The 23,452-nt window shown below is 39.7% G+C and overlaps 2 protein-coding genes and 1 long non-coding RNA gene across 5 annotated transcripts in view; 2 read left to right on the top strand and 1 right to left on the bottom strand.

Annotated features, from left to right (window-relative positions):
- LOC125463612 (lysosomal alpha-glucosidase-like) overlaps positions 1-12,881 on the top strand; it is a 44,659-nt gene extending 31,778 nt beyond the window's left edge. The window contains exons 16-20 of one of the 2 annotated variants that reach the window (XM_048555102.2): positions 2,581-2,722; positions 3,212-3,310; positions 10,508-10,672; positions 11,738-11,890; positions 12,101-12,881. In XM_048555102.2, the coding sequence (XP_048411059.1) occupies positions 2,581-2,722; positions 3,212-3,310; positions 10,508-10,672; positions 11,738-11,890; positions 12,101-12,163 (622 nt within the window). In that variant the 3' untranslated portion in view covers positions 12,164-12,881. Of the gene's footprint in view, positions 1-2,580; positions 2,723-3,211; positions 3,311-10,507; positions 10,673-11,737; positions 11,891-12,100 lie in introns of those variants that run through there. The other variant, XR_007249869.2, reaches the window with a different exon arrangement.
- LOC125463613 (uncharacterized) overlaps positions 1-18,924 on the bottom strand; it is a 31,622-nt gene extending 12,698 nt beyond the window's left edge. Inside the window, exons 1-2 of the long non-coding RNA XR_007249870.2 lie at positions 18,779-18,924; positions 16,334-16,439 (exon numbers count right to left, since the gene is read on the bottom strand). This is a non-coding gene — a long non-coding RNA (uncharacterized LOC125463613). The remainder of the gene's footprint in view (positions 1-16,333; positions 16,440-18,778) is intronic.
- A 41-nt stretch (positions 18,925-18,965) lies between these two features.
- The window catches only part of LOC125463611 (lysosomal alpha-glucosidase-like), a 47,711-nt gene continuing 43,224 nt past the window's right edge, over positions 18,966-23,452 (top strand). Inside the window, exons 1-2 of one of the 2 annotated variants that reach the window (XM_048555100.2) lie at positions 18,966-19,489; positions 21,485-22,147. In XM_048555100.2, the coding sequence (XP_048411057.1) occupies positions 21,530-22,147 (618 nt within the window). In that variant the 5' untranslated portion in view covers positions 18,966-19,489; positions 21,485-21,529. The remainder of the gene's footprint in view (positions 19,490-21,484; positions 22,148-23,452) is intronic. The other variant, XM_059653694.1, reaches the window with a different exon arrangement.

The raw sequence follows: 23,452 nt of genomic DNA, 5'->3' as shown, positions 1-23,452 counted from the left end.
TTAGCACTATGCGAGGGGATCAACCTGGGCTCATTGATATGTATCAGAGGGCATGCAAAGAATAGCAAAAGACATCGATAAAATTGTGATGTCAGTCAATTCAAGCCACGAAACAAGCAGTGCAAGAGGCATGAGGCAGAACTGAATTGATCCATTGGTTGTGGAATCAATCTATGCTCCACAGGCCTACCACATCCAGTCAGAATGGTGGGTGATAAGTAAACTGCTCACTGGAGGAGGAAGCTTCTCAAATATTCCCATCCCTTCTGATAGAGGAGTCCAGCACATCAGTCCAAAAGATCAAAAGCTGAAGTATTTGAAAGCATGTTCAGCCAGGAGTGCTGAAAGGAAGGTGTACAAAAATGATGCAAATGTAAAATTGAATATACTTTGTGCACTGAGAATAACTAGATCAGCTGCTATTGTCACAACCAGCTCCCAAGGTCCCCAGCAACAAAGATGTCAGGATTTAATCAATTTGTTTCACCCTGCATCTTATCAAAAATCACCAGATAGGGACAGGCAATAGTCCCTGAGAATATTCCAGCAATAATCATGAAGCCATGTGCTTCAAACTTGCCACGTCCCCAGCCAGGTTGTTCTAGTGCAGCTGCAACACTGACATCTTTTTTGCAAAAAACACAATAAATCTAACCTGGCCAGTTAGTACCCCATAAGTCTATATTCAATCAGCAAAGAATCATCTATAGTGTTATCAAGCAAAATTTACTCAACAATAACCTACTTAGTTTGAATTTTGTCAGGCCCACTCAGGTTCTGATTACACTGAAACATGAGACAGAAAAGCTGAATTTGAGGGGAACAGCAGGTGACTTCCCTTGACCATAAAGGCAGCATTTGAATCTGGATGAACGCAGCAGGCCAAGCAGCATCATAGGAGCAGGAAGGCTGATGTTTCGGGCCTAGACCCAAGGGTCTGTAACCTTAGGCTCGAAATGTCAGCCTTCCGGCTCCTATGATGCTGCTTGGCCTGCTGTGTTCATCCAGCTGTACACCTTGTTGCCTCGGATTCTCCAGAATCTGCAGTTCCTATTATCTCTGATAGCATTTGAATCTGCTTGGCATCATGAAACCACGGCAAAATTACAGTCGGTGGGAATCAAAGAAAAATCTTTCTGGTTGCAGTCGTACCTAGCACAAAAGAAAGTGGCTGTGGTGTGGGGAAATTAGTCACTTCAATCCCAGCACATCTGTGCTTTAGTCTTTTAGCTCTGCTGTAGTCATCTGACAACATTTCAAGAAGCTCAACACCATCCAGGACACTGCAAACTGCTTGAATGGCACCCCATGCAACACTTGGAGCGTTCACTGTCTCAACCACGTAATGGCAGTAGTATCTATTGTCTACAAGACTCTTCCCACAGTTCCTTCCAAATCTGTGACCTCTAACACAACTACTAAAGAAAAGGGCAGCAACAAGATAACACAAAGCAACATCCCCCCGCCATGGTACAGATCACCCTGACTTTGAACTATTATCATCTCTCCTTCACTATCACTGGGTTAAATTCTTGGAACTCCCTAACAGTGCTGAGTGTACCTACACCATAAGGACTGCAGATACTGATAGCCTCAATGGCAGTAATGCATGGACAATAAATGCTGGCCCAACCATTGCATACGTTGAATGAATGAACTTGGGAAAAACTCTTCATCAAATTGCAATTTATGCAAGAAATATTCATTTTATATTGAGGTATTTATAAATTTTCATGAAACAGTACTAAGAACATTGAGTAAAGGTGGGCATCGGGATTAGGTTTCAGGATGTGTTGAGTGGTATTGCTGAAGCTTCAATCCTTTTCTATAGAACTTCCCCAAAAGACTGACTACTGAGTTTGAGGAAATTTTTGACCATGCTAAATACATTTTTGTTGGCTAAAGGTATTAAACAATTTGAAATAAGGATGCAAAATAAGCTGATGTATGGATTAGCCTTAATCAAATTGAATGCAGGCTCCAAGTGCTGAATGTTCTTATGATCATTGGCCCAGTTACAAACAGCAATTATTTTTGCTGAACACAAAGTGCATACTATTTAAGCACCTTGTGTTTGAAATTATAATTCAATAGTCTGTGCACGCAACATGCATATACCAAATGAGCAGTCAAAAAGGCAAAATGATCTTGAATCTCAGTTATGGTCTGAGCCAGATGGTTGGAGTAATTGTAGGCTTATTTTTGTAAACAGTTCCTTATTTAAACTGAAGTATCTACTGTTAAAATTCACCTTACAGTGGTAAAATCTTTGGCATTTCAACAATGAAATATTGAAATTTTGGAGACACCATTTACCAGAGATCCTTTAAATGTCTAGGGATGTCCATCACTGCCGTTGTCATGGGGTGGATCCTTGTCAGGAGCAACTTTAAAGTCTGTTTTAGGACTTTTTTTTAAAGGAAGAAACAATCCATGTAGCTTTGTCAGATTTCTTGTATTGGAGTTAATCCATATAGGCCCGAAACGTCAGCTTTTGTGCTCCTGAGATGCTGCTGGGCCTGCTGTGTTCATCCAGCCTCACATTTTATTGCCAATATGCTGTCCTTTTCTCCACTTTAGATTCCCTCAAGATCCAAACACTCCAAGCATCGATCGTCAGTTCATGTGGGGTGAGGCACTTCTCATCACTCCAGTACTGGAACCTAAAGCAGTGGAAGTGTCTGGCTACTTTCCTCCAACAACATGGTACAACCTGCATGATGTAAGTGTCATATTATTTGCATTCTTGACTATGATCTGCATCCAGTGCCATCTTGGATTGTATATGAAACTAAATCATAGGGTCATTGCAATCTACATTTGTGACATTCTCTGATCTGACACAGGATTCAAATTAGACCAAAATTCCTGTAAAATTGTCTTGCACATCTTTTTGTTAGAGTTCAATTTATGTGTTCAGCACTTAGTACCTGAAGGCTAGCTTGGGAAAGTATTTTTGTTTGTGTAGAATTCAGAGTCTCAAAACAGTTTGACTCCGGTGTTGGTCTTGTGAAGCTCAGAACAATTTTTGTACAATGTTCAATACAGTTTTTAAACTCCACTCAGAATATCTACTTTATTCCAGTCTGTGAATCACATTAGATCAGCTAAAATCAAACTAATTATTTAGTGTAGTATTTGTTTGTGCATACAGACATTAATTTACCTTTATTTTAATATCTCTTCTTGTAATCTTGTTTAATTTTTTTAGGGTTCTGTAATCCATAGCAAAGGTCAGTACATAATACTACAGGCACCGTTGGATACTATTAATGTCCACATACGAGGAGGCTGCATTTTACCTACACAGGTAGGGGTATATAAGTGACTTCAGTGGAGGTGAATGGTGCAAAATGAGTAAGAGCTCAGATGCCTCTTAAGCAGCCACCTGATTTCCATTCCCAAGTTTCTTGCCTGCTGATATTTAATTTTGGTGTAACAGTACATGGAGTGCTCTTTCAAAAGCTCCCTTCTTGGTTTTAAAGCTTTTTTTGTCCTGTTGCTTCATTGGAAGTGCCATTTTCTATTTCAGCGTGGCTCGTTTCCTGGTCCTGTCTCATGTCATCGAATGAGTTGCATCATTAGTTAGGCCCGTGATTGTGCTGCTCGAGTTAGTTCGAGAAATGAACATAGAACCGTTTTAAGTACTTCTCTCCTCGAACACTGAAGTAAACTTTGTTTTTAACCTTAAATTTCTTTGCTGATTACCTACTCATAGAGGAACTGCTGTGGTCATAGAGTCATACAACATTTGAAATGAACCTTTGTTCCAACCAGTCCATGCCGACTGTAATTACAAACTAAACTAGTCCCACCTGTCTGCGCTTGGCCTATAACCCTATTTCCTATTTATGTACTTATCCAAATATCTTTTAAACATTAAACTGTACCAGCATCCACCGAAAGTTAAAGTACAAGATGTGTGCACCACTAACTGGGCCAGAATTCAATGTCCATCCCTCAGTGCTGAGAGAACAGTTAAGAGCCAACCACGTTTGATGTGGGCCTAGAGTCACGTGATCCAGACCAGATAAGGATGGCGCTTTCCTTCCCCAGAGGACATCAGTGAACCAGAGGGGTTTTTCTCAACTGGCAATGGATTCATGATATTGTTTGACTCTTAATTCTAGATTATGATTGAATTCAAATTCCACAATCTGCTCTGTCAGGCTTTGAATACAGGTCTCCAGAACATCACCTGGGGTCTCTGGATCAACAGTCTCTTGATATTACCATTGTGCCATTGCCTAGCGCTGTCACTTTGGACAGGGTGTTGATCTGCTAAATGGATGCTCATACTGCTTGTTGGCCTGTAACAGATTCTCCTTCAGCTGTCTGATAACAGATTGATCAGAGAGTTTATTGGTCAATTGATTTGCTTCAGTCACATCATGATTCCAGGTGAACGCAGCTTGATTTTCCTGTAGTGGTTCCTAGCTTCTGGGAAATGAAACATTTTGATGCAAAGTCCCTCAGCGAACCTCAAAGGACTGGTAGTGCAGATAACCTTTCTGATGGGAGAAATGATGTCCGATTCCTATATGCCTGCAACATGTCTTCCCCTGCTTCCATAATAGTGGTGGAGTCGATCAACAAAGGGGTCTTATGTGTCTGTGGGGACATAGGAGGGCATTTCTGTAAATCAGTGGGTGGCCTGAACCAGGAAGAAACAGTGAAACGAGTTAATGCAGGTCTCTGGAAGAATCCAAGCAAAACAAAAATGGGGTTTGTAAAAATGTTTCCAAAACACACAAATTGACAAGTAAAGTTTGCACGCATTTGTAAACTTGCAGGTTCATTAATCCTGTTTTGATTTAATGATAAAGCTAGTTGCTGCATGTTACAGTGCTAAGTGGTGAAGAAAAGAGCCCACAGCCAAGTCTTTATAAACTGACAAGCTTTAATTCACAAAGAAAAGAAATCTTGCCTTCATATAGCACCAGAATATCTCAATGTGCTCTCCAGCCAAAGGAGTAATTTTAGTCTCTGTTATAACTTGGGAGTGAACAGAGGCATGCCTTACAGTTTCAAAAGAAGAGACTCAGTCCTGAGTCTATGTTTACCAAGGCAATTTACTACCCACTTGACATCCCTGAAATAAACTGAATTCATTACACAATTAATATACTGTGCCTCAAAAAACTGATTTGAAATGACCCTAAGAGGTGGTGTACCTGTAGCAATCTCATGACAAAAGATGTTCATTTAATTTTTTTAAAATTATTCCCTCACCGCGTGTGGGCATCTCTGGCTAGGCCAACATTTATTGCAATTGAGATTCCTTGCTTTAGCAAGGAATCAAAAATAGACCATGTTCTTAACTTGTCAGCCTTTCTAACATTTGCCCCTTGTTCTCACAATCATTTTGGTCCCTTTTGTGATCTGCCCAGTGTGATCCACTCTGATTATTGCTGTTTCAGTTTCAGCCTGTTATTCACTAATCCTGAAACAGACCCACAATTCAGGTAGAAGGATTTGTGTTTCTCCAGCATTCTCTGTATTTGTTACAGCATCCTTCAGATTGATACTGAATGCCAAACTGGATTCAGGGTACAATGTCAACTTAGATTTGGATAGCAATTGGCTTTTAACATTCTCTAGGAAAACGGATTTCAAGAGTAGTGGGCACGTTTTTAAGGTAAGAGAGACATTTAAAAAGACATGAGGATCAAATTTTTTTTTACACTGAAGGTGGTTCCCGTGTGGAATGAACTTCCTGAGGAAGTAGTGCATGTGGGTACAATTACAACATTTAAGAGACACTTGGATAAGTTAATGAATAGGAAAGGTTTGGAGGCATTTGGGCCAGAAGCTGTGCGACTAGTTTAGTTTGGGAGTATGGTTGCCATGGACTAAAGGGTATGTTTTTGTGCTATATGACTTTATTTACTCTAGAAGTTCATTCCACGCATGAACTACTCTGTGGTGGGGAAAATAAAATTGCCGCTCATCTTTTCTTTAAATCTTTCTCCTCTCACCTTTTGAAAATATGCCCGCTTGTCTTGAAATACCCCACCCTAGGGAAAAGACACCTGCCATTCACCTTATCTATATCCTTCATGATTTTATAAACCTCTATAAGGTCACCCCTAAACCTCCAATGCACACCCTGGTAAAACCCTTCTGAACCCTCTCCAGCTAAATAATATCCTTCCTACAACAGGGCAACCAGAATTGGGCACTACTCCCAAACAGGCCTCAGCAATGTCCTGTACAACCTCAACGCAAATGTCCCAACATCTATACTCAAAGGTCTGAGCAATACAGGCAAATGTGCTAAATGCCTTCATAATCACCCTATGTACCTTAACCCCTGGGTGTCTCTGTTCTACAATCACTCCCAACGCTCTATGTTTAATTGCTTAAGTCCCTTTTTTTAAAAGAAAATGATATTTCTGCAATACAAGTATTCTACAATACTTGTATTGGTGCAATATTGTACTTGCATGTTCTGTAACTTTGTAGACTTCTCTGCAAGCAACATGCTTTCTTCACCGGTTTCCTTGTATTTGCAAGCTATTTCATCTAGGAATGCACATTGCTGTGTATAGGGGGCAATATTTCAGCTTTTCCAATGGCTTTACTAGGCAGAAGCTGTCTTGAGGAACTGACTATAGTTTTGTTGAGAAACCATGCTTCACTTAAGTGAAAAATCTTAAGGTTGAAATTTTCAGGAATATATAGAATCCCTAGAGTTTGGAAACAGGCTCTTCAGCCCAACTAGTCCACACCGATCTTCACAGCATCCCACCAGACCCATCCCGCATAACCTACCTAGGCAATAGCCCAGTGGTATTATCGCTGGACTGTTAATCCAGAGACACAGATAATGTTCTGGGGACCCAGGTTCAAATCCCACCATGGCAGATGGTGAAGTTTGAGTTCAATAAATATCTGGAATTAACAGTCTAATGGTGACCATGAATCCATTGTCAATTGTCGGAGAAAACCCATCTGGTTCACTAATGCCTTTTCAGAAAGGAAACTGCTATCCTTACCTGGTCTGGCCTACATGTGACTCCACACCCACAGCAATGTGGTTGACTCTTAACTGCCATTTGGGCAATTAGGAATGGGCAATAAATGCCACCTAGCCAGCAACGTCTAATCCCGTGAATGAATAAAAGGAAAAAAATATCCCTGAACACCTATGGGCAATTTTGCATGGCCAATCCACCAAACCTACATGTCTTTGGACTGTGGGAGGAATCCCATGCGACATGGGGAGAATGTGAAAACTCCACACAGACAGTTACCCGAGGGTGGAATTAAATCTGGGTCCTTGGCATTGTGTTAACCACTGAGCCACCGTGCTGCCCTTGAATACAATCCTGACTTTAAGGACACATCAATAATTATACAGCGATATTGCTGAAATTGTGAACATTTTTAATGCTATTTTGTTTATACTTTATACTTAATAGTGTGGTCTCCTGTTCAGTGCATATATGGGATTACATTATAACACCCTCCCTTTTGGCCTCAAGGTTATGACTAAAATATGACATGGAATTTTTATCCTTTGAGCTGACTGTGTTTTATTATAGAACTTTTATAGGCAGCCGCTTATAATAAAAGATACGTGCTGCCTTGTACAATACAAAAAATAGTCTGACAGGTAGTATAAAATGGAATCTAAATATCTTTTATTGGTACCTTTTTAACAGTGAACAGGTAGTCAGGAAAAATTGACCACTCAGGGACCGAAATGGAGATAGAGAATCAAGGATAGATTATGAGCAACAAAGAGGGTTTATGAGAAAAAACTGGCAGCTAATATGAAAGGTAATCAAAAGTGTTCTATAAGCACAATGATAGTAAAAGCATGGTAAATGGAAGAGTAGAGCTGAATTGGTACCAAAAAGGGGATTTACAAATTTGTATGAGACACAGCTGAGGTGTTAAATGAGTACTTGTTATTTGTCTTGCCTACAAAATAACTATGAAAGAACTGGAAGTGGATGTTGCAGTGGCACTGACCAATTAATTTTTGATCTTCCTTGGATTCAGAAGTGGTGTTGAAGAATTAAAAACATTATGTTGTTCAATGTCATAACAACAATTGGCCCAGCAATTTATAGATCAGTCAGTTTCTCTTTGGTGTTGGGAAAAATTCTCAACAATATTGAGGAAATTATTAATACTCCCATGAATTGTTTAGGAAGATACAGCAAGGATTTCTTAAGTCATATCTAACTTGCTGGAGGTTTTGAAAAGAATTGATGAGTGAAAGACTGTTGATGTGGTGTACGCTCACTTCCAAAGGCATTCGATACAGTGTTACACCACATACTTGAGAAGTTGCAATTCATGGAAAAGGGGACAGGAGCATCATGAGTAACATCATTGGTTTAGGGATGGACAACAGTAATGGCTAATGGATATATTTCAGGCTGGAGTTCCCCCAGGTCAGTAGTGAGACTCAGATTTAGTAAGAACTGCCAATGCTGGAGTCTGAAGAAGGGTCTCGACTCAACATCAGCTTTCCTGCTCTGATGCTGCCTGGTCTGCTGTGTTCTGCCAGTATTGAGACTGTTGCTTCATCTGATATATTAATCTGATATATTGGCACATGGGACAACTTTACAGTTTGTCAATGGCACAAAACTTTGGAGAATGATAAACTTTGAGGACAACAGGATAGAATTTCAAAAAGACATTGACAGGTTGGTGGAGTGGGTGGACAGGTAGCGGGAGAAGTCTAAAGCGGAGGTGATGCATTTTGGTACAAAGAACATGGAGAGACAATACAAAATAAAGAGTACAATGCTAAAAGGTGTACAGGAGCAGAGACCTGTAAGTAAATGCACGTGTCATTAAAGGTGGCAGAACTCAGTGTAAAATAACAAAATTCAATATCCATGGGCAAACTCGCATAGCTGTGATTTTTTTTTGAAACACCTATTTTTAATGGGCTCCACACTCTCGAATTCTGTCATTCACAGAAGTTCTCAGAAATGTTACCCTCATTCATACAGAGGTATCCTGGGCTTCATTAATGGGGCATGGAGTAGGCTGTAATGAACTTGGATAAGACACTGATTTGACATCAGCTGGAGAACTGTGGCAGTCAGAACTGTGCAATGATAGGAAGAATGTGAACGCATTGGATAGAGTACAGAAGAAGTTTTGAAAGTGGCTCTAGGGATGAGAAAGTTCAGTTATGTGGAAAGATTGGAGAGGTTGGGACGGTAAGAGCTTCTGTTTTAATCTTATGTGGGATTGTGAGGAAAAGGCAGGAAATCATCGGTGATCATAATGTAGGTATTCTGAGGCTGGAATCAAACTCGGGGCCGGGGGTGGGGGGGGGTGAGCCTGGTGCTGTGGGGCAGCAGTGCTAACCATTTAGTCACTGTCGTCACTACCATTAAGATGAAATACTCAGTGCAGACATAGTAGGAAGCTATTCAGCAGACCGTACCATAACAATGCTGACACTTAATGGTGGAGGTAGGAGGCATGCCTGAGGTTGCAATTATGTACTTTGCATCTGTGTTTATTGACAGAATTTAGCCAAAGCTACCATAAACAATAAGGTTATTGGATGTGATTTCTTTTTTATAAATGAAGATAATTTACTGGAAGGATTCTCTCTAATTAGAGTGTCTAAATCACCCAGTCTGGACCAGATTTTTTTCTGGATTGCTGAATGATTTTGAAGCAAAGATGCACATGCATATGGACATAAATTCTGGCCATAATCACCCACTCCTTTAACTGCAAGGATGGTGCCAGAGCTATCCCATGGTTATATATATACTGTTTACAATCCATGCATGTTGTACTGGAACGTATGTTCCCTGCAGCATAGCAGCTCAGTGGTTAGCACTGCTGCCTCAGCGCCAGAGAGATGGGTTTGATTCCAGCCTCTGGTGACTGTCTGTGTGGAATTTGCACGTTCTCATATCTGGTTAGGTTTCCTTCCACAATCCCAAGATGTGCAGGTTATGTGGATCGGCCATGCTAAATTGCCCATAATGCTCAGGAATGTGTAGGATAGGTGGATTAGCCATGGGAATTGCAGGATTACAGGAATAAAGGGGTTGGGTCTGGATGGGATACTCTTCGGAGTGTTGGTGTGGACTGTGGGACCAAATGGCCTGTTTCCACACTGTAGGGATTCCATGATAAATTAGTTCTTCTGATCCAGAATTTGGCAGCCACTAAAACATTCAGATATTAGCATACTTGTATATTGCACATTAGGATTCCAAGCGGGCAGCACCTCATCTTGGACCCAATTGTTCATCAAATGCTGCTGTCGAACATGCCTCTCTAACTCTATCTGCCACCTGACAACATAAGAGACACTGTTTTAGTTTGCATTAGTATCCATGATCCTGGTTTTCCATAGTTCTGACTGCAGCTTCACTACTACTTCTTTCTTGTCATTAAAAGTGCAGTATAAAAATACTTTTGTAAGTGAAAATTAGTACTCGTGTTTCTTTTATTTAGCTTATTATGGTTGCTGAAGTGATGATTACATTTTAATGTAAATTCAATCAAGGAACCCAACACCACAACTGCTGCTTCCCGTAAGAACCCGTTTGGTTTGGTTGTGGCACTTTCTGATCAGGCAATTGCGAGGGGAGAACTCTTCTGGGATGATGGTGATAGTCTGCTGAGTTATGAAAATGGTGATTATACAGAAATTATCTTCCTGGCAAAAAATGTAAGTGGCTGATTTTTAAATACTTCATTAATGTTGATTGTATAGGACCTAAGCTTGAAACTCATCTGTATCCTAGCTGTGACAACAAAGTACAGCCTATGAATCTCTGATAATTTCTGAGTCAAGGAATTTCTGATTCTTTAAATACATAAGGAAGGTACAGTCCTTTCTGCTATGACGAGATGGTTGCCTTCTTGCGTGACCTCGTGCTATAGAAAATCGTGCAATAAAAATAACAAGACTTATGGAAAAAATTGTAATGGGGCAGACCACAGAAATTCTAACACAAAGGACTGAACAGCTTAAATAAAAGTTAAATTCTTATTTAATATAGAAATAACAGGGTAAATTTAACACTTTACCTTGAAAAAATTTGAAGATAACTTGATGGAGGAGGGATTGGAATCATGTAATAGCCAACACTGTTGCGAAAATTCAAGTTTTACAAATAGTGTTCCCCTGTTCATCATCTATGTCACAGCTAATTCACATTATCGAAACACTTGTAATAGCAGAAAGGACTGTAGTTAGTTCTGTCAGTGTGATTCACCTAAAATGTGGCAACCAGCACAAATGTTGACTAATCTAATGATGCACCCCATGATTGTAGAAAAAATTAGTAATAACAAGAGAAACCTCCATGAATTGCAAGCAAGTCCCTCAGCTGAAACAAATGCCGATGAGTGAATCGTAAGGAAATTCTAAAGAGGAAACTAGGTTTAATTAAATGTAAAACATCAAATTAAAGGCAACATTACATATTTTCTTGATCCTAACTTGTAATTAAACAGAATTCGGCAGATTTTCGTTTTCACCAATGTAATTAAACTAATGTTGGGGTTTTTTTAATGAAAATTATAAAAGGGAACTTCAGATGAAGATTCAAAATTGTCCCAAATCAACGTTTTTGCTTACATACTTCAGTTGGATTGAAATACACTCAGTTTACACATTCATTGCGGGAGATTGATGTTTACTGACTATTGTGTGGTACTTTACTAATTGTTGTTTTCTTTCTGCACCCCCCCCCCCCCCCACCCCGCTGCCATTTCCACACACACTCAGAATGTGCTGTTCAGTGAAATAATCCATTTGAATAGCCAGATAGATGGCCTTAAATTGGACAGTGTCTTGGTGTTTGGAGTTCCATCAGCTCCACAGAAAGTTTCTGTTAATGGATTCTGGATCTCTGACTTCTCCTACAGAACAGACACCAAGGTGAGGACATAGACTCTGTCTAGATAGCATTTTAAGATTGTTGATAGATAAATAAACTTCATATTTGAAAGCTTTAACTGAAGGACATATTTTAAGTTCATAATGCAATGTATTAAATACATAAAACATTTTGCAATTTTTTTTCAAGCAACTATAGTGAAATGTATTTGATGGTTACGTTCATGTCCCATATTTGTTTTTCCTTTTCAGGTATTGAATTTGCAGAATCTGTCTATCCTATTAGAAGAACAATTCACAATTGCTTGGTTCTGAAGTGAAGCAGAACCTGCAACTATCAAGAAACCTTCCACAACAGAACAGACAATAATCATAAACCATTGATACTGCTGGCAATAATTTAAAAGGGATACTTAATGGATTGTGATTAATAGTTAGACAAAAATCAGTGCATATCATTTGAAACTGAATTAAGGATACAGAAAGATTCATTGTGCTGGGACACAGCTCCAATTATGTCTTGTAATGTAATATGGTGGGGAGGAGGTGTTGTTGTAACGGGAAAAAGGAACTGTAATTGAGATATTTGCCCCTTTGCATCATTCACTGTATCAAACAAAGCTTCAAGTGAAAATGAAGAAAATTGTACTCTTTTTCACAGAGAAGCTCAGAAGCATTTTTGAGACCTCTATGTCAACATCCTGGTTTGAAAAGGATAGTGGTCTCTGTTTATGGTACAAACTTGCTTCATTACAGAATTCACAGCAGGAGAAAGGGGCTCATTGGATTCCAAACCAGAATTGCAGGTAACGAGGAAGTGGAGAAGAAAGTCATACTTTTCTTATAGTTCTCATAATGTAGTTTGGTCTTAAATATTTTACACTGAAAAAGCATTCTGTTCTCCAAATGGCTATTTACATGGAAGTTGCAGATTTTTAATAGAGAAGCAACCTAGCTTTATAATAAGAGCTGGTTAATACAAGAAACTTATTGGGTGAAGTTCAGATTTCAACAATAAAAAACTATGCATTTAATGAAAGTCTTTTGATTTTTATTATGGAAGCGATCCAGGATGGTTGAAAGGTTGTGGTCTATTCAAAAAAACCACCTCTGTGGAATCACAGGATATATATACTTCAGAATGTTGTGTAGCCAATACCAAGCTGAACGTCTCTTTCTCCACCATTTGAATGTTTGTTTCTTTTGGCATATAATCAGTGAAATATGAGAAGTAACTAGTTATCTGATTTCCATCTAATCTTCCTGTAGTGGATCCTTTGAATCATTATATAGTGCTGTTAAAATTAGTAAGCTAGAGTAGTTATCGAAGGCATTCTTAAATTTCTATATCGACTTGATTTTTTTTGCCTTTGAAAGGTTTGTCAGAGGGTTAGCAGAGTGCTGAAATTTGGAATAAATGTGGAATAAAAGTCACTGATGCCAATACATTATCAGCAGAATTTCATCGTCTTCAGCATGGGAAAATCCCAGACAGCCCTTGTTCTTTCATTCGGAGCCACTTTTGCCTTTTTCTAGTGCAGCCTAAATAAACCCCTTTTGACTTGGAAAACTGACTTGGTTAATTATGATAGAATCCTGGATGTGAGTTTGCTCGCTGAGCTGGAAGGTTAGTTTTCAGACGTTTCGTCACCATTCTAGGTAACATCATCAGTGAGCCTCCAACGAAGCGCTGGTGTTATGTCCCGCTTTCTATTTATCTGTTAGGTTTCCTTGGGTTGGTGATGTCATTTCCTGTTCTTTTTCTCAGGGGATGGTAGATTGACTTGGAGCCAGAGAAAAAGAACAGGAAATGACATCACCAACCCAAGGAAACCTAACCAGATAAATAGAAAGCGGGACATAACACCAGCGCTTCGTCGGCGGCTCACTGATGATGTTACCTAGAATGGTGACGAAACGTCTGAAAACTAACCTTCCAGCTCAGCGAGCAAACTCACATCCAGAACCTCAACCTGAGCTACAAATCTTCTCAAAACATGATAGAATCCCTACAGTGTGGAACAGACCCTTTGACCCAACAAGTCTATACTACCCCTCAGCATCCCACCCAGATCCATCCCCCTCTGAATCACACATCCCTGAACACTATGCCGATCCACCTAGCCTGCACATCTTTGGACAGTGGGAGGAAGCTGGAACACCCAGAGGAAATCCACACAGACAGGAGAGAATGTGCAAGCTCCACACACACAGTTGGTGTAAGACAGCACTGCTTAGCACTGAGCCACTATGCCACCCTATTAGAGAGGCAATAGCCTAGTGGTATTATCACTGAGAATTTAATCCAGACACCCAGGTAACGTTCAGGGATCCAAGTCTGAATCCTGCCACAGCAGGTGGTTGAATTTAAAATAGGCAGCATGATGGCTCAGTGGTTAGCACTGCTGCCTCACAGCACAAAGGACCCGGGTTCAATTCCGCCCTCAGGTGACTGACTGAGTGGAATTTGCACATTCTCCCCGTGTCTGCGTGGGCTTTCTCCCAGAGTCCAAAGATGTGCAAGCTAGGTGGATTGTCCATGCTAAATTGCCCGCAGAGTCCAAGGAAGTTCAGGCTAGATGGGTTAGGTATGGAGAAATGCAGCAGTAAGAGAATGAGTCAGGGCGGGAAGCTGTTCAGAGGGGTGACGTGGACTTGTTGGGTTAAATGGCCTGTTTACCCACTGTCAGGATTCTATGATGATCAAAGCTGGGTACTAAATATTCACAGGTATGAAACTTTTTGAAGGAACAGATAGGGAGGAAAGAGTGTTGGAAAGCTTTCCACAGTAGGAGATGGAATAACCATGACAGAAATAATCTTAGATCAGAAGATGTAGAATTGATATAGTTGGAGCTTTTAAGAAAAATGAAAATCATTAGTGGGAGTTGACTTTAGGCCCTTAACAGTAACTGTACTTAGACAGAGAACAAATTAGGATACAAGGGCATGTAAAAATAAAGGCAGTACATAAATCATACATTACTTCAATCTTCATGTAGACTGGGAAAAATCATATTGGCTAAGATAGCTGCTAGTAAGAATTCAGGGTGTATTCAGGATACTTTCCTAGGACAATATGTTGTGGATTCAACCAGCGATCAGGCTTTTTTGGATTTTATATAATGAGGTAACTTTAATAAATGATTAGAGTAAAAGATCCCCAAGGAAACAATGCCCATAATCTGACTGGATTTAATGTTCATTTTGAAAGGGAGAAACTTGTGTCAGAAACAACTGTGCTAAACTTAGTAAAGGTAATTACAAAGGAATGACAGTAGAGTTGGCAGGAGTGGACTGGGAAAGGAGTTTAACAAAAAAGACAGTTGATGAACAATGGTGGGATGGATGTTTAATAAAATAGTTCCTGATTCTCTGAAGAAATACCCCAGTGAGGAAGAAAGATTCTAGGAAGAAAATAAACTGGCCATGGTTAACCAAAGGAGTTAAGGATAGCATCAAATTGAAAGCAAAAATATATAATGTGGCAGGGATTATTGCTAAAGCAGGGGTTTGGGTATATTGAAAGAAAAACAAAGACTGATCAAGGTGGCAAAATGGTAACATTATACTTTTGGTAAAACAAAGAAAGATGACTTATAGAACCAAAAATAGGGCCTTCGGCATTATGGTAAAACAGGGACTTAGCCATTTAGATACATAACTCTTTGAAGTTTGCATCATGTTATAGATAAGATGGTTAAGAAGGTATTTAGCAGGCTTGCCTTCATTGCTTTGAATCTTGGAGTGTTAAGGCATTATATTGAAGTTGTACATGATGTGTGGGTGAGACCTCTGCTGAAATACTATGTCCAGTTCTGGTCATCCTGTTCTAGGAAAGATATTATTATCTGGAGAGAGTTCAGAAAAGATGTACCAGTATGTGGCCAGGAATGAGGGGTTTAAGCTACATGAAGAGTTTGTGTGGGCTGGGACTTTTTTCCTTGGAGTGTAGAAGGTTGAGAGTTGACTGGAGAGTAGTTTATAAAATCATGAGGGGTTTAGATAAGGTGGACAGCAGGTGTCTTTTCCCTAGGATGGGGTATTTCAAGACTCAGGAGCATATTTTTGAAGTGAGAAGAGAAAGATCTAAAGACATGAGGCGCAATTCTTTTTATATGGAATGGTTCATGTGTCAAATGGACTTCCACAGGAAATGGTGGGTGTGGCTACAATTACAATATTTAAAAGACATTTGGGTAAGTACATAAATAGGAAACGTTTGGAGGGATACAGGCCAAGCACAGGCAGGTGGGACTGGTTTAGTTTGGGACTATGATCGGTATAGACTGGTTGGACTGAAGGGTCTTTCTGTGCTGTTTGACTGACGAATGTTCAGGGAACATGGGTTCAAATTCCACCATGACAGATGGTGAAATTTAAATTCAATTTTAAAACTCAAGAACAATAGCCATGAAATCGCTCTTTGTTTTAAACCTATCCAGTTTCAAATGTCCTTTAGGGAAGGAAATCTGGCATTCTTACCTGGTCTGGTCTATATGTGATTCCAGATCTCCAGCAAATAAGTTAACCGCTTGCAGGAGTCTGTAGTTGGCCAATAAATGCTGGCCTAGACAGTGATATACACATCCTAGAAAATGGAGAAAATAAACTTAGAGGGTAAAATGGCAAGTAATAAAAAAAAGACGCTTAATATGTGAAAAGGAGTAACAAAAGTAAACATAGGTCCCCAGCACAATGGCTTGCCGAAAAATAATTGGGAACTAGAAAATGGCAGAGGAGTTGAATAAATACTTTGCAACTGTCTTCACAATAAAATATACTAATTGCATTTCAGAGTACTGAATACACTACTAAGGGTGGGAAAGGAGTAAATGAATAACTTCTACAAGAAAAAATGTGCTCTGAAATTAATGGGGATAAAACCCATTGAACTATTGGACCAGATGGCTTGCTACTTAGGATATTGAAGGAATTAGTTAAAGACAGACTGTGGACGAACCACCATTTACCCTAAACACCAACAACACGACCCTTTCGCTCCTTTCTCCACTTTTTCTTAGGATTGAAAGAATGAGTCAAAACAACACCGTGACAAACTATGGGCCTTGGTTATTTTTTAATTTGTAAGGAAAACTTGTTGTGTCCACGAGCACTGGCACACTACGCATGATGTAGAATCCTTTGAAGTTGTAAAAACTGCATTATGTTGAAAACAGATGCAGTCATTTTCCTCTCCTTGAGGAAGCACTATTTCGACTGCAAAGAGCTAGAAGGCACGTAATCAATGGTTATTTTCCACTTCTTTTTAAAGCTATAACCTTCCATTATTGCTATTCCTAACCATTGTTGATGAGCTGTAATTTACATGTTGCTGAACTTCATATGCTTTGAAGAGTCTACCACCTTGCATTTCTAAAATCAAGTTAACATTATGCTGCAGCCATGGCAATTGGGCTTTTTCTTAAATCATTCCAAAGGTATGGTGATTGAAGGCATACATTCTCATTTTCATAGGACTGCCTACTCTGCCAGTGCGCTCCTTTTCAATATTAGCCTCTTCCTCTTTTCATCATCAATCCCTCTCAACAGTAATTTGCAGGCAGCTCCAGCCTTGATGATTTCACTCTAATTACACAACTTGAGTACACACAATAACGATTTGTCCCACTCTTCAACAGGTCCATCTCTTCTGTGGTCCGAGAGAATGCTATTCCTATTATTTTGTAATGTCTGCACGGTTTCACCAATATACCATGCCTCGGGTCATCCTTGCCTGCAGCATAAGAAATTGACAACATTGGCTGAGTCACGTGAATATCTGCCATGCACATTGGTTCGCAAATGTGATGGTAGTGTCCATGTCAAAGATCTGAGGTTGCCATGACAGAGTTGTATAGTGTTGTGGTCAACGTTATTCTAAAGGCTGGGTAGTTTGCTGTGAACAATGGGTGTTTAAAGTTTGGCGGTTGTTTGAAGGCAAGAAGTCGGGAAGATCTTGGTGAGGTTCTCATCATCATCGTTAATGTGTTGAAGGCTGCGAAGAACATGTCATAGTTTCTGTGATCCCGGGAAATATCGGACGATGAAGGGTACTCTATCAGTTGTATCCCATGCCGATCTTGAGGACATCATTACAGTTTATCACTGTGGCACGCTGGAACTTAGTTGAGTATCATATCCTACTCCCCTGAGAGTGTCCTTCAACACATTTGGGTGTCTGTCGTGTTCCTCTGATCCAAACAGATCCTGTGTATGTGTCGGGCTTGTCCATAGTGAATGGCTGTTTTAATATGTTTAGAGAGAAAGCTAGAGAAGTGCAGCATTGGGAGGTTATACGTAGGCTGCAGTAGAATGAGGTATTGAGGTGTCCATCCCTGATGGTGATGTGTGTGTCCAAGAATGAGACTGATTCTAAAGAATATCTACGGAAAGTCTGATGCTGGGACGAAACTTGTTTTGTAAGGTATTTTTGGGGTAGTTTTTGATTACTATCTGGATGTAAAACTCATGTTATGGATTGCTAATCTGTCATTATGGATAACAAATTTGAATGTCCCGGCATTTTTTTTTCAAATTAAAACATCAAATGAGTAGAGATAACAAGGTGTAGAGCTGGATGAACACAGCAGGCCAAGCAGCATCAGAGGACCAGAAGGCTGACGTTTCCGGCCTAGTGTGAAGAAGGGTCCAGGCACGAAACGTCAGCCTCTGATGCTGTTTGGCCTGCTGTGTTCATCCAGCTCTACACCTTGTTATCTCAGATTCTCCAGCATCTGCAGTTCCTACTATCTCTGATCAAATGAGTAGTCGTTTTGATAGGTCCAGAAATGTTTAAACGACAATATTAATTAAGGTATCTGAAATTTCCGACTTCGGCAACTGTGAAGTAACGGTAGCATTTAGAAAAGTAGACATTTTAGAAATATGAAAAGTATTGTGGATTAATGAGCAAAGTGATGAAATTACCTCCCTCCGTCCGCCATGTTCTCTGTTGCTAAGAAACGATAACAACCCATCATCGGCAGTTCCTACTATTTCTCGACAACTACACCGTCCGTTGTCGGACTGTACCACTTTGAGGGAGGGTGCGTTTCAGTGTGGTGGGCGCGGGATGTTAATAGTGGGAGGTGCGAGGTGAAGGAGCTGACACCTCTCCGCTTGGCTGGGTGGATGTGGACCGGCCGAGCGTGTGACGCCGGTACTGTCATGTGATTCGGTTTCCCGGCAGTTTGGCCATTTCTGGTTGTCAGGTCTGGAAACGGCTTGAGGTAGACGCATTCACTGAATTCGTAGTCGGTTCTCGTTTCAAACAGTGTCCCCTATGAGAGTGTCCGAACGTCGGAGTGTGACTGACCAGCTCTTCAGCTGATGCCCGAGCGTCTGAGTGTCACCAGCCTTTTCCATTTTCTATTGCGGCCTGAAATAGGTGATGAAGGAGCCGCGCTTAGGAAGCTTGTGATTTCAAATAAACCTGTTGGACTATAACTTGGTGGTGTATTGTGACATCTGACTTTTGTCAACTTCGGCAGTACTGGGACTACAGAGAACAACAGGAGGAAGTCATTAAGGCGCTCCAATTTGTTTCGTAGTTCGGCGCCTGACTCTGTCAGCACCGCCTTTCACCACAGCCTTCAATTCCATTTACCAACAACTGTTTCAACATTTACTTTGAAGAGAGTAAGCACTCTCATTTCTCGTTTCATGTTGTTAGATTTTAATGTTAAAGACATTTGGTGTTTTGGATCTGTCATTAGAAGAGGTCCGTTGTTGACATTCTGTTTAAATGGGGTAACGTACTTGCTGACTAGATCTTTCCAGCCTAGGTCTTTGTATTAATTGTGTAACCTCTAGCTGAGGCATCATTACAAATGGCGGTACATCACCAAATGGATATTTTATTGTGTGAGCCTTGAGTGGACATTAAGTAAATTATTTGACTTGATTTTGGAGTAGAAAGACCTCTGTAGGCTACACTACCCAGAGTGAACAGGATGTGAGGATGATGTTAATAAATACAAGTGTATCAAAACAATATTTCAAATTAACGTTACACAAATCTAAATTTTTTTTGTTTCCTTTGTCAGAAGGGCTTAGCTCAATTTTCTGTGTTGTCAAGAAGTGGCTAATGCGCACACACACACACACACACACACACACACACACACACACACACAATCTGTAAACAACAGAATAAGTTTTTCTGTTATGGTATTTGTTGGCAAATAATTTTAGATTATCCCAGGGAATCTAATTCATCTTTCTTCATTAGTACTATGGGGTCTTTAACATGGTATTATACCAAGTGGAGATTACCTTTTTATTTAACATCTAAACAAAACATACTGTGTAAAGTTATCATAGAATCCCACACCCTTCAATCCAACAAGTCCACACCAAACTTCAGAGCATCCCCCGGTAACCCACCTAATCCACACATCCCTGAACACTTTCGGCAATTTAGCATGGTCAACCCACCCACCATGCACATCTTTGGGCTGTGGAAGGAAACCAGAGCGTACCCACACAGACACAAGGAGAACGTGCAAACTCCGCATGGACAGTCAGCCGAGGGTGGAACTAAACCCGGGTTGCTGAAGCTGTGAGGCAGCAGTGCTAACCACTTGAGCTACCCTAACAATGCAGCATTCCTGCAATTCTTCAATGAGGTGTCAACTTAGATTATATGGTCAGATCAGGGCTAAACTGAAGCCAGATCTTTTAATTCAGAAGTGAGTATGCAACAAAGCTGACATTAATGAAACTGATTTAGGAAATGGTAATTATATGGCTAAAGTGGAGTTGTGGATTCCATTAATTTTAATATGAACTTAGTGATCTGCTCAAAATGTTACAGTAATTGTATACAGTTAATCAGCTGAAGAAAGTTGACTACACTTGCATAAAATTCACATCACAAAAGGAAGCCATTTGGCTCATCTGTTCTGTACTTTTCCAGTATGGAACTCTAGCTCTCTCACTCGAGTTTCATTTACTTAGGCTTCCCCATATCTCTGTTTCTGTTCATGTAGAGAGCAAGCTTCCTGTTAATCTACTTTAGGTGATAGTGAGTTATGCATTATACTCACTCTTTGGTATTTTTCTGAATTTTGTTTTGATTAGCTTCTATTTATGCCCTATTATTTAAGTCAGGCCCATTAGTGATAGTAGCTTTTCACATCCGTAAGTGTGGAGATTTTGCAGGGAAACAAGCTGCAACTTGCATTTTTCCTGATCACTGCATCATCTTAATTTTGATAACATCCTTGCATATCTTTTGTGCAAATTCTCTTGGACTTCAATAATCTTTTTAATACTTGGGACCATTAGGTGCAGCTCTGTTCTCCATAGTGTAGGCTAACTTAAGTTCAATATAAACTTAACAACACTTCATAAACTTTATATTTTATTTCCCTAGGAATGAACTCTAGAAATTTAGGCTGAACAACTTGCTCTTTGTTTCTGCACCCCTAGACAAGTTTGCCTTCTACTTAATTTAGTTTCTGATCTCCAAAGAAACAAATGACCTACCAAAGTCATCAACTTCATTCTGTGAACATTGCATTCCATTGTGAAGTACCTTGTCTGTTAATATTATGATGTAGTACTAGAAAACATTGTTCCCTGTTTTGATCACTAACTTTTTATTTTAAACATTTCAACTCTATCCTTTAGGTGGACAAAGTGAATCACAGCTTCAAGATCAACTGCCTCGTCATCATGTTCCCACAACATTATGAAGCAGAAAAATATGCTCTCCGTCCGGGAAGCAAAAGAAAGGAGCTAGCAAAGTTTCCAACTGTGACTAAACCAAGAATGCTTGCAGTTAATGTAATTAAAAATGGAGCAATCTTTCTTGGTGTCATTTTAGTTGTTGTAATTACGTACCACAGTTATTATACTCTACGGTCTCCAGTGATTTTTAAGCGTGTTAACATGGGAATGTCTAAATTAGATTTATTGTGGCAATATCCTCATGATAAAAGCAGAACAGAGACTTCAGAAATACTGAACAATCTATCATTGACTCTAAGTCATCACAGTGACTCTCAGTGTGATATTGATCTGAATAGTAGGTTCGATTGTGCTTTCAATGAAGCGGTTGACATGATGAAATGTCAGGCTCGTGGCTGCTGTTGGAATCCAGCAGCCAATGCTGATTCCCCACACTGTTTCTTGCCATCAAAGTATCCTTCTTACCACATGGATTACCTTTCCCCAACCAGTACTGGCTACACAGCCTCACTGAGTCGCAGCGAGAAGACATTGTTTCCGAATGACATAATGACGCTTCAATTGAATGTGATGTATGAGACATCTGGCAGACTTCATTTTACTGTAAGTAATGGTAATTGAAAAGCTAATTTTGGGATTATAAAGCAGGGTCCAAACTGTCAATGTGATAAGTGCTGGTATAACCATTACTAATCTCAGTAAATTTCCAAATAATATTGAAAGTGGTTTTGAAAATATTTGACCTTCACAGCCAAAGTATATTAAAGTAATACAAATAAAATAGGTTTAAATTTTATTTGAACTTGGAACAAATTTCAGCATTTCTGTTTACTAGGTGTCATCCCCAATTATAATAGCTTGCAATACTTGCAAACTTGTGGAACGCCCATGTTTCTGGTAGTGTCTTTGCACAGCTATACTTGGAGGGCCTAAGGTTAAAATTGACCAGGCATCATCCAGCCAAAAAGAGCACATTTTATTAGCAACTACGTTTTTAAAATAAATTATAAACTTATCCCTTTTTTTGGCCTGTGTTTGCCCTTTTACAAACATTGTTATTTGTCAAAATTGAGGAATGTGAATTAATGGATAATTCTTATTACTTTTTGTTTAATAGAAGCTGAAAATTTTGACTTCAATTTTCAGAAGCATCTGTCAAAAGTTGATGTCATTGATAGAAAGACGATGGATTAATTGTGCTAAATTTTCTTCCCCTTTTCCAACTCAACTTGTCTGTAGTCTTGACACAGCTGACTATATCATCTTCTTGCAGCACCTCTGCAAAGTTGTCCAGCTGAGTAGGGCTACTGTCGCCTGGTTTTGTTCTTTTTCGGAAGCAGGAAATCACTTGCAATGACTTATCTTCCTTGTTCTGCATTATTACCTCGTGTTCTTTTTGGATCTGTCCTTGAGCCCACCCTCCCCACCCCCCCACAAATAAAATCATCATTTGTGTCTACATGTTGACACTTTATGAAATCTGAAAGGACATCCAATACTTTTCTGATGTACCTTAACACCTGACTCTACATCACTGAGATCTGTAAACTCCTCTGGTATCCAGTCTTGGATAACCAGGCATTTCCTTCAATCAAATGTTGGGAAGACTGAAAGCATTATTTTTGTTCCCTCATCCAAACAATTTCATAACTACTGACTTCATCCCTCTCTTTGGCAATAGTCTAAAATTAAGCCAGTTTGCTTGAATTTTCTCACACATTTGACACTTAAATCAGCTCCAATCTTATTTTTGTGCCATCACGAAGACTGCCTATTTCCATATATTTTTGCACCTTTCCTACATCATTTTCTGCAATCTTTATTCATGTGTTTGTTTCTTCTAGACTTGACGAGTGCATTGAAATGTCTGATCTCGCACTTCCCACCCTCAAAACTTAAGATTTACCA

Source organism: Stegostoma tigrinum, chromosome 22 (assembly GCF_030684315.1).
Source record: "Stegostoma tigrinum isolate sSteTig4 chromosome 22, sSteTig4.hap1, whole genome shotgun sequence".
NCBI lineage: Eukaryota > Metazoa > Chordata > Chondrichthyes > Orectolobiformes > Stegostomatidae > Stegostoma > Stegostoma tigrinum.
Note: the sequence above shows the minus strand (reverse complement) of the source record. Positions and strands in the feature narration are given on the sequence as shown.